The 15,513-nt window shown below is 32.0% G+C and overlaps 1 protein-coding gene across 50 annotated transcripts in view; it reads left to right on the top strand.

The window, feature by feature from the left end:
* The window catches only part of LOC129953640 (sodium channel protein para), a 190,266-nt gene that overhangs the window by 98,406 nt on the left and 76,347 nt on the right, over positions 1-15,513 (top strand). For 26 of the 50 annotated variants that reach the window (XM_056066914.1, XM_056066929.1, XM_056066953.1 and 23 more), the window contains exons 13-17: positions 7,860-7,922; positions 8,291-8,489; positions 8,559-8,764; positions 13,675-13,774; positions 13,837-13,905. In XM_056066914.1, coding sequence (XP_055922889.1) covers positions 7,860-7,922; positions 8,291-8,489; positions 8,559-8,764; positions 13,675-13,774; positions 13,837-13,905 — 637 coding nt within the window. The remainder of the gene's footprint in view (positions 1-7,859; positions 7,923-8,290; positions 8,490-8,558; positions 8,765-13,674; positions 13,775-13,836; positions 13,906-15,513) is intronic. The other 24 variants (XM_056066955.1, XM_056066938.1, XM_056066930.1 and 21 more) reach the window with 1 other exon arrangement.

The raw sequence follows: 15,513 nt of genomic DNA, 5'->3' as shown, positions 1-15,513 counted from the left end.
TTGTAATATAATTTTTTAAGTCCATGTGGTTATTTACATCAAGTAATTACTTAAACTTGATTCATTAATGAAGAAGGATTTTGGTCCAAAAATCAATGTAACGTTCGTTTAGTTAATTTTCTTGGTTGTATATTGAATGTAATTTGATGTCCTAACTTGTACAATCATTTCGTTCTGATCTGAGAACAAAATCTAGGTTAGGTTAGGTTAAAGTGGCCGCGGATTCAGAATCCACACACTTAGGCCAAAAGAAAAGGCCCATTGTGATACCACATAAATCTAGAGAATTACTTCTTACAAGTCGAACCATTTTGAGCTTTTTGTAAAGCGAATTAGATTCCTGATATCCTTTTTAGCTAGTTCACTGGAATTATCAAAAGAGTAGTCTCCCAGACGTAGTTTGCGTTTTAGTGAAAGAGCAGGGCAAGTGCAGAGAAGGTGAGAGATTGAATCCTCTTCTTTCTCGTCCATACAGCTCCTGCAGAAGTCATTTGAGGCTACACTAACGTATTGCTTGTTTGCCTATAAGACAGTGTCCCGTAAGGACACCTATTAGGAAGTTAATATGAAGTCTGAACGAAATTTAATAGTTATTAAAAATCCATGTCAAACTTTTAGTACGTTTTGTTTCATATGCAGCTGTAATTTATAGTCCTTCGAGCCGGATATAAACCGGTGTGGCAGGTTTATGTGATAGCAAAATCTATTCGAAAAACATTACAAGTCATTTTAACTTCACAAAATACAATTGTTTTATACTAAGAAAGTAACAATTTATGATTCAGATATTTCTAAACATAATGAATTCTCATAAGACCAGTTTGTACTTGGAGTGCTACGATTATTGTATTCAAAAAATTAATAAAAATGAAGTTTATTCCAATTCATTTTGCGATTTATGTTATGATTAAAAACATATTTGTCCAAATTTCCTTTTGCTACCAATGCAATGAAACTAAATTATGTGCTTCTTCCCAAATTCGTAAATGCCGTATAATTTTTTTAACAATATAAATTCATAGTTTGTTTATTTTTGTTCTTCTTTTTTACTTTAAACATTTATTAATCTTCTTTATTTGATTCCTTTTAAACCAAAACACTGCGGCAGCGAAACAAAAATCAAATTAATCTCACCCTTCGTCAATCACTTTTTCAGTGAGCTTACCTATATTCAATATATAGTTTGCATTTTTAAAATAGATAAATAAGGAAAGTGCCTATTCATTAACCTTAGTTACATAACTTAATTTATTAATTTAGTTCCATCAAATTATTCAAAACTTCACTGCTTAATTATTTCTTCAATAGCTTTTTTTAACGACTAACATTCAACATTGATTTTTTATTATAATAAATGAATGATAATTTTAATTTTTAATGAAAACATTCTCAAAGCCTTAAAATATAACACAAATCTACAAAATAATAAAAAAAAAATGAGTTTTATAACAAAGTGAGAATCACTTGGAGTGCAAGGGCTGTAACTTCAACCATTTTCCGCTGAAATAGGAATCGTCGAAAATTTAATGATAGAAATACCATGAGTGAAAAATTTCAAATTATTTCATAGAAAACATATATAACTTGCTTCGATTATGTGGCAATTTTTTGTGATGGCATATATTTAAAGATTGCCTCTGACTTTAAATGCAAGCATTTACAAAAATAGTTTAGCATTTTTACATCTCACAGATATTGATTTCTTGTTAACCTATAAAGATTGGCCCAGACTTACTTACTTAAGGTGGCGCTACAGTCCTGCGTGAACTAAGGCCTCATCCAACAAACTTCTCCATCTAGCTTGGTCCCTAGCTAGATGTATCCAGTTTCGCGCTGCAAGTGGGGTGAGGTCATTTTCCACTTGTGCGCGCCACCTAATCCGCGGTCTTCCTCTACTGCGCTTTCCTGTGGGTGTGGATTCGAAGACGCTCTACGTGACCCAGCCATCTTAGTCGTTGGACTTTTACCCTTCTGGCTAAGCTGGTCGTTCTCATCCACTCCCTCCATCAAGCATACGGGACCATACTCGTAAATCACACAAAAAACTTTTCTCTCGAACCGAACCAAGGTGCTTTCATCCGCTTTTGTCAAAGTCCATGCTTTGCACCGTTTAGCAGGATGGGGATTATGAGGGTCTTATATAGCGACACTTTGGTCCCTCGAGAGAGGACTTTACCACTCAATTGCTTTCTTAGCTCAAAGAAACAGTGGTAAGCAAGAGTTATTCTGCGTTTGATCTCAGCGCTGGTGTTGTTTTCTGCGTTTACAGCGGAGCCTAGGTAAACGAAGTCCTTGACTACCTCAAAGTTACGTCCGTCGATGGTGACGTTTTGACCGAAACGTCGGTGTTGTGTTTCTTGACTACAGCATGTACTTTGTTTTGCACTCGTTAACCGTTAAACCCATTTTTGCCGCCTCTGACTCAATACTCACAAGAGCCAATTGACATTACGCTGACTTCTTCCGATTATGTCAGTGTCATCAGCATATGCTAGTAATTGGACAGACTTTTGAAAGATAGTGCCTCTAGTGTTGACGTGTGAGCTCTGCACTATTCTTTCAAGTACGATGTGAAAAAAATCGCATGACTTGTCTAAACCCTTTCTTTGACATTGAAAGGTTGTTTCCAACCTTTATGGAGCAGTGTGAATTCTCCATGGTCATCCTGCACAAAAGGACGAGTTTGGCACGGATACCAAAATTAGACATGGTTCTATTCAGCTCGTCCCTGTAGATTCTGGCATAAGCGGTCTTGAAATCGAAGAAAAGATGGTGGATGTCGATTTGGTGTTCTTGGGTTTTTTCCAGGATCTGCCGTAATATGAATATTTGATCCAATGTGGACTTTCCTGGTGTAAAACCACACTGCTAAGGACATATCAGGTTGTTGGCGATGGGCTTTAGACGTTCACATGTTAAGACAGAGAAGATTTTATAGGCGATGTTAAGTAGACTATATATATACAGTCTGCAGAAGTTTTCCTTCCATATCCTCAGCATTGACTGCGGTTCCACTATGATGTTTCCACTTTCATCTTTGCAGCCTTCGGTTCTATGTTTATGTACCTGTGAATTTCATTTCACCTGTTCATAAAACTTTCGAACTTCATTCCTGCTTTTAAACTTAGCAACATCTTCAACCGCACGCTTCTCATGCCCTCTCTTTTTCCTTCTGAGAAGCCGGTGTTCCTCTCACCTCTTCTGCTCATAGCGTTTATAAGCAGCTCTCGTTCTTTTATGCAGCGCCGCTTTGCGTGCATGTTGTTTGGCTGCATTTGCCCGCCGACATTCCTCATCAAACCAGGGGTTCCTTGTGGGTGGCTGCTTGAAACCAAGCACATCAGAGGCGGCTTTTCTGATTGCATCTTGGCAATGTAGCCACTGGTTTTCGATACATTGTGTTGGCGGCAGAGGATTTGGCGATCTCTTGCGATATTAGCCGTTTGACGTTGTACCTTCTCCCAGTACCACCCTACCTTGGGTCTGGAAACCTGAAGTGCTAACTTGGCCCGGATTTATTATGGCTTTATTATGCCAGCTGTCTTGGGTTCAAACCGTATTTGCCATCTAAAATTTTGTTCACGGGTATTGTCGCTTGCGAAGTGGTATCCGTAACATGGTGGTTAGTGCGTTGGACTTTCATGCCAGAGGTCTTGGGTTTGATCCCTGCCTATGCCATCTACAAGTTTTGTCACGAGTATTGCCTCTTGCGAGGAATTGACAAATTCTCGAAGAGTGATTCTTTTCATGAAAAGTGCTTTATGAAATTAGCCCTTCGGATTCGGCTTAAAACTGTAGATCTCCTCCATACCTGATAACATTACTCGCACAAAGAAATGGTTGAGAACTGTAATTTACTAGAACCTAATTCTCAATGGCTGTTGCGTTACTTAATTTGAACATTCCTAAAAATTGATATTGAACTCAATGTGCGTCGTTCAATTCGCTGTTTTGCAGTTTCGCATTGAGTTACCGCAATTTTCAAGGCCTCATTAAAATCTTATGACTAAAGCTCACGGATTGTTTGCATACTAGTTGGCCTTTTACGGTCTTCTCACATAAAATGTCCATTGTCTAGGCGACTGATACAAAATTTATCTTCAATTTCAGTAAAAAAAAATCGGGTAACATGGCCTTGAAACTCTCACCTCATATTCGAAGGAAAATGGTCCATTGATGTCACCTTACTACAAAAATGTTAGCATCGTCAGAAAATATGATTTTTCACCCAAAATTATTTTCTAATTTAAGCTTTTTTAAGGCAATCAATTTGGAAATGAGTTTTCAAAATTTATCAATGTTGTTGAAGCGTAAGGTGGTACTGACTTTCTGTTACGATTGCGAGAAAAATCTGAATAGTTTTAGTGATGAGCGTTCAAAGCAATCAGCAAACTTAGGTCATTAAATAAGATGAATAAAATTAAATTTAATTATTAAATTTTTAGTTAACTGTTTTCAAAATAAGTTGAGCTTGAAATGCAAAGGGTTAATTTGTTTGCATCTTGCATCTTTTGAGGAAAATGAAGCTCAAATATGTTAAAAAATGTAAAACAAACATTTTAACGATGGACTTTACTGATCGCTATAACCGACCACTTAGTCAGGAACCGAACTTAACCCATGCATATTGTAAAGGATTACATTAACCTATAATCCCCTTTAAATACAAATTGTCATTCATAACTACAAAAACATTTCCCTTACCAAAAAGGCTGTTTTCGATCCTACAATACAAATTCCAAAATCATTTTTTTCAAAAGAACTAATTTCTTATCAAAAATGCATACCTCACCTCACATAAAAATATATATGTAATAATATATTTTATTTTACATATGCATACATATGTATAGGAAAACAAAATTATTAGAAATTTTATTTATTTGCTTTGTTCAATTTCACAATTTGTTTGTTATAAACTTTTTTCGGATACGATTTTTTTACCTTTGTTAAATTCTTTGCTTAAAATTAATATCCAGAATCAAATAGACATGAGCTATGAAATGGTCGTTATTCAAAAAAATACGGTTTTCATTAAAAATTGCACATTTCGTAAATTAATAAAATTAAAAAAAAAACATAAATTAAGTCGTTTTTAGTGTATTAACAATCATTTCAGCTCCAACAGACAAAAGGTAGGCTATAACTTAGATAATATTTTATAAGATAACCTACAACAAACTACAATTATTAACTCGTTAAAAATTTTAAAATTGGTAACACGAAAAGAACATTTAAAATTACTTACATAAAAACACATTTAACAATTATAAATTATGTATATCTTGGTTTAATTTGTTTGGATATTTTTTTTTAAGTTTGTTTTTTGAATTAAAAACATCAATTCATATTTTGTTTTTAGTTTATTTTTTGATGTTTTTTTCTGATGGCTGCGGTCGTACTGAAATTCGTAAAAGGCATTCAGAACCACAAGTCTAATATTTATAAAGTAATAACTGTTTATCTGTAGAATTAGATTTTTGTATTTATTTATTTATTTATTGTTTTTTTTTTTATTTTTTACGTCTAGATATTTTCAATGTTTCGTTTACCGTAAACAGATAACCTCAAGATTTAAAAATAAATAAAATGTTAAAATCATTTTAGTAAGCTACTTAGTTTAAAAGGCTTGTAAATCCTAAACGAGTTGAGTACTTCTTGCTATATTTTACATTGGGCAGTTTCAGACCACAGAAGGGACTTGAATGTAACGCAAGTTTCTAGTATATCATTGGCCAGCTGCTAAAAAATTCCCTTCCAATTAAGGCAACTTTAATGGAAAATTGACTGGAAAGTTAGTCAAGAAAAATCTCCCTAACTATCAAGTCAAGTCCACTTCTGTCAAAATGACAGTTGATCGTGTTTTTTTCATTTAAATGAAAGCTGAACTTTATTACTCTATGATTTATTTATTTTCGGTACAGCTTCATTTTATATTATCTGTAAAAGGGTTCCTTGTCAATTCGGAAAAGAAATAAGTAATATTTCATTGCAATACAAAATACAGATCGTGATGGACTTGTAGCTTGCCTGAGGAGTGTTTTGTAGACAATAATGTTTTTGGTAGTTCTTGTACTATGAACTTGAAGTAGAGGTTTGCGAAGTAAGGTTCTGAATTTGAAATTTATGACACTTGAAAAAGTAACTAGTTGCCTTGGTCAAAATTAACGTTCAAAGAATGAAGTTGACTGCAAATGTAGTCCCTTATGTTGGCTGCATCTGCCCATTTTTAATGATATTTAACATTTCAAATTAATGGAACAGTTCCTCAGATTTAGGTTTGATTTTTTAACGAACTGAAAGTTCATGTTCAGTTGTAATTTTAACGAAAACGAATAAGTTTCTGCCAGTTAGCAAATTTAGAGATTTACCAAATGTCAAGAACATTTTAAAATTCTTTAATATTTACGTTTTGAAAATATTAACATATGAGTCAATATGTTTTCGGACACACTTTTTCGACTTCAGGGAATATCAAGTTTTCAGAATTAAATTTAAAATAAAAATAGCAATCAATTCTGCTTCCCATAAATATTTTCTTAAACAGTAAATTCCTTGAAAACGTTTTGAGATCAACTAAAAACTTGGTCAAATAATTATCGGATTATTTTTGCAACTAAGTTCACAAAATTTTTGGAACTTGCTCACTTTCTATAATTTCCTTGGAATGCGGTTTGAATTTATAATTGGGGTTTAAGAACTCGTATCTCGGTTATATAAAAAGAAGTTCTAACGATTACTATACTACTTTCATAGTGCGCGGTAAGATATTTCGGCGACTATACATTTCTGATGTTCTATCAATAAATATTCACTGTTTATCAGTTTTGCTGTAAACTGCATTTTTATTTCAATAGTGTATTGAATTCAATTGCCAATTGGAATTAATTTAATGTTTGTTGTATTTTTAGTTTCAGTAATTTGTATAACTTTGTGTAAAACATGTTTATGAAATTTCAGAGAATATAATACTCCAAATTCAAGAGTCTTATGAATCAAATTTCTAACTCAATTAGAGATCTAAATAAATCAGAATTCTAATGCTCTACAACTTAATGTTGAAATGACTTTGAACTCATTTTGCGAAAACCGAGGTTTAGAGATTATAACTTTGTAAAAAATTAGACGTAATAGTTGTTTCATTGATAAAATACATTTCATCTATTTTTATTATTGTTCTCGATGTTAAAAAGTCGCTTTGTTTGTTGTATCTCCTTCTCATTTCATTTTGATCATAAAAAAGTATTTAAAATTGAATTTCCATAACAATATTCTGAAAAAAATGAACAAGGCTTAACATTTAGATTAAAAGCCATCATCCTACTTCATTTTCAATAAAATACTCTTTTAATTATGCATTCAGTGTTTAAGTGTTTCCATACTTCGAAAACATTTTTCTTTTTCAATGTTTTTCAAAAATAACAGTATTACAACAGTGTTTTGGATTATTAGATATTAATACTAAATAAAAAGGTATTTTAGTTCTCTGTAAATCGTTAAAGCTCATTGAAGTTGTGCATTTTTAAATAAACCCTGTAGTCAAAAAAAAAAAAAAATACCCATGCATTTATAAAATGCCTATATCCTCAATATTTTGTTTATTTTTGTTTCAAAAAGTATAATAGTTTCTTTTATTTTAAATTTTTGTTTCTATAATTTAGTTGTTTTGTTTTTATTTTTTTACACAGAAAAAACTAATAAAGAAATACTAACAAAACATTTTACCCTCAATCTTTTGGATAAACAATCAACTCTTATGAAAAATAAAAAAACAAACTTTTTTCCATGCGACTAAAGCTTTTATGTTCTTTCTCTGTAATTTGATTTCATTATTTTCTTGTTTATTTTTTGGTACTTAGACATCCTTATCCTTACCCGGTTCACCGTTTAACATTCGAAGAGGATCACGTAGTTCGCACAAGGTAAGAATACGTACTAACATTTTTATTACGTAAGTAATATAATAATTAATCAATAATTTTAAAAGTAAAATTAAAAACAAAATAGGTATATAAATATATGGATATCATGCACTATTTTCACGTTAAATATTATTTCACATCATATATTGTAATTTTTTGTTTTAATTATATTTAGTTGTTCATTCATTTTCTTTTTTATATTATTTTATTAATCCATGTTGTTATTTTTGTTTTGATTGCTCTCATATCTCGACACACAACTCAAACTAAAAAACGAAAAGTTAACAAAATTAACAAAAAAAAATAAGAAAAACTTTTGAGAGAAAATCTGCAATAATTAAATTTTTCTAATTTAACATTTTCTAAAGTACAATTTCAACCATCAGTACACAATACGAAATGGTCGAGGTCGTTTCGGCATACCTGGCAGCGATCGAAAACCGCTCGTATTATCAACATATCAGGATGCTCAGCAGCATTTACCCTATGCGGATGATTCAAATGCGGTAACACCAATGTCCGAAGAAAATGGTGCAATTATTGTGCCTGTCTATTATGGTAATTTAGGTTGGTTAAAATTTGTTTCTTTTTCTTAGTTTCAATTTACTCAATAAATTCTTACTTAAAAAAAAACAGGATCTAGACATTCATCGTATACCTCGCATCAGTCCAGAATATCCTATACATCGCATGGAGATCTTTTGGGGGGAATGGCTGCAATGGGTGCCGGCCCAATGACAAAAGAAAGCAAACTACGGAATCGTAATTCACGTAATCAATCGATAGGTGCTACGAATGGTGCAAGTTACGCAGATACAAATCATAAGGAACATCGTGATTATGTGAGTTTAAGTTTGACAAAAATTCTTCCTTTCACAATAAATAAAACATTAATTATAAAGATTATGAAAAGTACAAATACAAGTTGGAAAACACATTTGGACATCTTCGTTTTTCATGACAAACCCAAATGCCATATTTTTATTATTATTAAAACTTAAGCTAAGTGAACAAGATGGTAGAGCCTAAAATATTGTCAGACAATGTCTACAATTGTCTACCAATGTGTCTTTATACTGTTGGTAGAAAATCTACCGAAATAAATGACAAAAAATACTTGAAAAGTGCGAGTGTACCACGCCCCTGAATGTGTGGAAATATTTGATTTGATTTTTATTGTTCTATAATCTAGGAAGTGGTAATTTTGACTGATGTAGCTTATATAAGGAAGAGCGTGGAAACCACGTCCCCTAAATCGAAAACTCATTTTTACATTTTAGAGATATAAACATTTATCAGCAAATATTTGTCCATTATATGAGTTGCTTCAATATTAAAATGTTAAAAATTAATTGATATAGATAGACGAATTCTTTATTTTTTCTTATTAAAGTTTAACAATAATTCTTACTTAAGAATCTGCCTGATTTGACATTTCATAATACAAAAAAAATATAAAAGTAAAATAATTGAACTAAATAATTAATTTATAGTTTAAAAAAAAGTTAAAAATTTGGAAAAACTAATAATAATAAGACATTAATTTGGTTGGATTCGTATACTTAAATAAATTAGCTAAGCAATAGAAAAACTTGATAAGCAATCATTAACAATTTTGATATGATTTGAAACACACAAATAAAATCAATTTTAATATGGTTTGAAACATAAAAAGTTCAATTTTAACCCTTTCTTCCCGGGGATATCATCTTTTTTCAAATACGAATTCAAGAGGCACATATCCAGCAAATACCAAATAATCCGATGCCACCATTTTTACGATTTGCGGTCTAGTTCATAAATTGATTTTAGCATATCAACATAGCCCATGTGTTTGTTGTAATCACGTACAAGCTGTGGGCAAGAAACCTCCTTCCTACGGCCATCTTTTAGCATACGCATTGCAGTTCCTGCAACTTATGGATCATGAAAGTTACTTAGAAAATGCACTGATTTCTTATCCTTCCATTTTAAAAATGCTAGACCGTCCTTACTGATTGTCCTTGTTGCAAGCTTTTGTCATCTGTTAGATCAATGGGTGCATTTTTTCTTCCTTTACGAAAAGTTACACAGGAGTAAATCAAATCATATCAAAGCTTGTAGGTCTTTTTGAAGTTTGATCGAATTGAAAAAATTATCAAAATAGATGCAATGTCCTTTTCCAACTAATGACCTGGAAAGGTCCTTCACCACACGTGAACTAAGACCTTCTTCGGTACCTGTCAAGGTTTTCTCAGTGTAGATCTGAAACTGGCAGACAACCTTTTTCGTCAGCTCTGACCACGTTTTATAGGCTTTAGGCACATATTGTCGAAAACAGCTATGTCCCTTGAATTTTATCTTCGATTCATCTATTGATTGAAATTTGGATGGCTTTAGTGAAGATAAAAAACATTTCTGAAAGCTTTGAAATAAAATGATGTATATCTTCCATTTCTCTTCTGTTACATAAATTACAAATTTGTGGAAGATGCTCGATGAGGCACATAGTTAAGATTTAAAATTTGAACTCGTGCTCTAAAGATATAACTTATAGCTTCGGTCGATAATTCATTATTTAAATTGTTAGCTTCTGATGATAATTGGTGTTAGGTGTTCCTGGAGGATGTTGACGTTGCTTTAAAGAGATGCTGATTATAATTTCCTTCGTCAATTTTAGCAGCAACATTTGCAAGCATAGAGCTCCATTAATCTACATTTGACTCCAGTTAGCTTCATGTGAGATAGATAGCTAACTCCATTCCTTGATAGGGGTGGCATTAGATAATAGATAGAATAGATAATTAGATAGTAAATAGTATAATTTGGTGTTGAATTAGGTAATCCAAGTATCCAAAAACTTGAGCACCGTAGCACATACAAGTGTTGACAGTTGCTTGAAAGACTCAATATTTTGACACAAGATCGATTTTTGGATTGGCAAAAAACTTTGGCCATAATAAACTAAACGTAATTTTAGCCTATTTGCTTTTTTGTTTGACATGCTTAGAAAATTTAAATTATGCGTAAGCAAAACTTCGAAATATTTAAACTCTTGTGACCAATTCCCTTCTGGCAGCCTTTATTTTTTGACGCGCTCCAAAAATTATTATTTTCGATTTGTTTGTGTTAACATGCAAGCCCCACCTCTCGCAGAAGGAGTTCAATCTGTTCATTTGTAGCTGGACTCAAAATGCAGCCTTGTGGAACAGCCGCTGTTGTTGAAACTTGCTTAGACGATTAGTGTTCACGATCCACTTAGTGAGCCTTTCGTACAAAATTGAAGTCAGAATCTTCCTCATAGTGTTAAGAATAGAAATTTCTCTGTAGTTTTCCGCAAGGTTTGAATCTCCTTTCATGAAAATGGCAAAAATAACTGAAAGTTTTTTTTGGCACATAAGCATCATTAGATAACCTGTTAAAGTACTCCACAAGATGGAGCTTTGTTATTCTTCAACTTACTCAAACTTTTTTCCAGATCACTAAAAGATGTTGGCCTATCTTATTCACTGAATGTAAAGTTGGGAACTGCGTAGGATAAATAATGTTGATTCTAATCGACCGACAAATGTGTTTTAAAATGAGCAGCAAGTGTCTCAGCTCCGAGAGTATTCACCATATTTCTATTACGTCAACCCAATTCTCGAACATTGCTCCAAAATTCCTTTGAGTTCTTGCAGTTAGTGAGTTTTTTTCTTAGGTTGTTAAGGTAATCCGTTTTTTTCGTTGCAAAGAGTTTTGTGTATTATTTCTTGACATGTAGGTACATATTTTTGAAAATTAAAGCGTTTGTGGATTGAAACAATGAAAGATAATTTACGTAATCTTTTGCAATCGCTATCGAACTATACGTTTCTAAGATTAAACCGTTATTGATATATAACGACTTGTAAATTTAGAATTCGGTATATTTTAAGATATTTTGCGTTTTTTCCTAAGGTTTTTTATGTAAAGTAGATTTTTCTTCCTGTTATAATATTCTTGTTTTTGTTGTGATTGTATACTAAGGGTCTTCCAATAAGGATTTCACAACTTCTCTTATAAAAATAACGTGGAAACCATTTGAGATATTTCTAAAAATTTATCATCGAGTTTAAGCTTAATCAAAACTTTTATGGAACTGTCGATTTGTTGTACCCAATTTTTGATGACCCGGCCAGACTTTCCAGTGTTGGCTCTGAGCTCTTCAAACGTCACATTGCTGGCTCGTTATTGTAAACCAATGACTTAACTAAGCCTTAAAGAAAACGTTCTAGAAGCGTTATACCGCATAAAACAAGCGGCCTATTTCTTGAGATAACACGCTTGTGAAACTAATGGCTGAATCATAAACACGCTTCACCTGACGTTTACGAGTTCAGCCATAGGAATTCAATGCATGCGCTATCACAATGGAGCTTCGACCTCACGTTTTGTTTGACAATAGTAAGGAAAAGAACGCAATGTGCAAACAGCTGTAAAAAAAATATCAACAAACAAAGTATTTGTTCTTTGGAGGGATGAAATAATACAAATTTCATTCAAAGCAACCTCGAAGCAGGCCCACCGTAACGCAGACGCAGCAGAAGCTGAAGCGTGATTGTGATTCAGCCATTGATCTTTAAAAAATTAATTTGTAAGGTGTGCTGTGTGGTTTGAGAAGTTATCCTTTTGAAACCACATGTCGTCCAAATCAAGAGCTTCCAAAATTTATCTGTAATCAATGCACGATAATTCTTGGAGTTCACAGTAACGTGGCGATCGTTATTGTCGAACAGAAATTGTGTGTGGATAGAGTGGTGATTCATGAAGAAAATGTGGATTTCATCCCGACTTTGCGCCTATTTTGTTTAATTACGAACCCTTTTAGCCAAAAATAAGTTTCTTAAGAAACGTTGCGGTCACCAATTTCAAATTTCAGTATTTCAGTAATTTTAATAATAAGCTGACGGTGCTAATTCGTATAGTCCATAATGAAACTGGCTGGGTTCAGACAATATACCTAGGGGAGTTTATTTGCAGTCAACAACTGCATTCTGTGAAACGTAAGTTTTGACCAAGCTTGTTAGTTATTCAACTTGGAACTTTACTTGATTAACTTCTATTTTCAGTCCATAGTACAAAAACTATCGAAAGCATTGTTGTCTACAAAACACTCTTCAGGCAAAGCTACAAGTTCATCATAATTAGTATTTTGCACTTAAGAAAATATTATTTATTTCTTTTCCAATTTGACAAGGAACCATTTTTCTCAAAACTTCAAAGGGAAAATAAATAATTCATAGAGTAATAAACTTCAGCTTTAAGTTGTATGAAAAAGAATGATCAACTGTCATTTTGACATAAGTAGACTTGACTCGATATTTGGGGAGATTTTTCTTGACTAACTTTCCAGTCAACTTTCCAATAGAATTGTCAGGTGGCCATTCAGATACTTGAAACTTGCCTTACTTTCAAGTCCCTAACATCGTCTGAACCTGCCCAATGTTGAGTTCAAAAATTGGAAATGACAGTTCTATGATTATTGCAAGGGTTCGTTCCCAAATTAAAGTTTAATATGTCAAATCCCTTTTAGAAAACCCGATAAAATGACCGCTTGGATCCACCAATTCTTGTAAACACCACAGCTATGCGCAATATGAAAATAATGTACCTCTTTTTACCGCTGGTTCTAAGCAATAGGCGTTTTCGATTTATTAGAAAAAAAACTTGCAAGGAGCTTTGGGATCCAAAACATATTAATTAATTCATAACTTAGAACAAGTGTAACTTAAATATTTGTTCGTTGTTTTAGGAAATGGGGTTAGACTGTACAGATGAAGCTGGAAAAGTGAAACACCACGACAATCCTTTTATTGAACCCGTCCAAACGCAAACAGTGGTTGATATGAAAGGTAAGTTTCTATATTTTTGCCTTTATATATTTTTAATCAATTGTTGCTGATATTTTTTTTAGATGTCATGGTACTTAATGACATTATCGAACAAGCCGCTGGTCGGCAGAGTCGAGCAAGTGATAAAGGAGGTAATTTAATACTTTAACATTCTTTTAAAAAAAAAATTAATTATTATAATGTACATACAAAATAATCCTTTTCCATTAATTTATTTTCCCTTAACAAATTAAAAATTATTGTTGTGTCAATGTTACATAATTCTTTAAATATTTGTTTTGTTTTTTTTATTTTTTAAGTTTTGTTAATATTTGTAAATATTTTCCGGAAAAATCCAAACATGATAATATAAATACATATAGTTTACCTAATGTACATGTATTACAAAATTATTTGTAATTTGTAAATGTTAAGTATAAGGGTTTTTGTCGATGGTATGAACGGGATTTGTAATAAATATTTAATTATTATAAACAAATACATCATGTATTTTGTTTAATTTTGTCTCTCTTGATAAAACAAAATCGTAAGAACCCTTATAACTTTAAAATGTTTTATATATGTATATGTTGTTTTATGTAAAATTTGCATTCGAATGCTTGAAATGTCAAGAGAATGTCTTTTGTCAAACTCATTTTCTTTGTTTTTGCAACCTATCTTTTCTGTGTCATTTTTTTGAATTTGGATTTGAATTTATGTATTTCTTCTAAATGGCCATATGCTCAGCTCAATGCAAGTCAACTACATATACCTGTCAATTTTCAGACTTTTGATTTAGAAACGTCATTTTATTTGATGTGACGTATGATGTCAAATCAAAGTCGTAATGTATAGCTTTCTGCTCTTTAAACTGTCAAATGTTGACTCGGATTTATATGATAACACATTTCCAATCTGCATTGAACTCGGTTTTTAAGTAAAAATCGTCAAAAGTGTCTGCTAAAATTTATCTGCACAGAATATGATAATTTTGTATCAGGTCGTTACAGTTATAAAATTTAATTCAAATATTTTTTGATACTTTATACAAAATGAATGGATTTTTTTAAAGTTTTTATTTTAAATATTTTAAATGGGTTATACTTTATTTAAAATGCTACTTTTCTTCAGATATTTGTACTAATTGGCTTAATGCGACTTGTAATTCGTTTAAAACTGCTATGAGAATGATATTATATTGTTTTTTTAAATGTTTTCTTTTTGTTAATACTGACTTTGGTACTGGTGGGCCATTCCGTAATACTTAAAACGATGATTGTTTCAACATTTTTTCGACTAACTTGAAGATGATAAAATCAACAATATGCCTTAAGCGTCATTGATTGCCTTTCATCGAGTTATGGAATGACCCTCCTGATGTTTTTTAAAAATAGTAAATGTACATAATACATACAAATATAATTAATAAGTAATCTATTTATTCAAAAACTTTCAAAAATAAACCACGACTGAAATCGTAACATTTTAAATCAACACTTATGCATCTCAAAGTATGAGATTTCATCTGTCGATTAGAGATTGATTCAACGAAAGATTGATTAATTTAAGTTTTGGAATTGTGTAAATTATTCAACTTACATATAACGACTGGGAAATCCGGGGTTTTTCGTTTCAATTGGTGCAAATAATCAAAAACTAAGAACGATTTTAAAAAAAGTTGCCTTTAATAGATACAAATAAAAAAGATGTTTTTCCAATAATCTGATACCAACCTTTCAAAGCAAAATTACCAATTCACA

This window comes from Eupeodes corollae, chromosome 1, assembly GCF_945859685.1.
Source record: "Eupeodes corollae chromosome 1, idEupCoro1.1, whole genome shotgun sequence".
NCBI lineage: Eukaryota > Metazoa > Arthropoda > Insecta > Diptera > Syrphidae > Eupeodes > Eupeodes corollae.
Note: the sequence above shows the minus strand (reverse complement) of the source record. Positions and strands in the feature narration are given on the sequence as shown.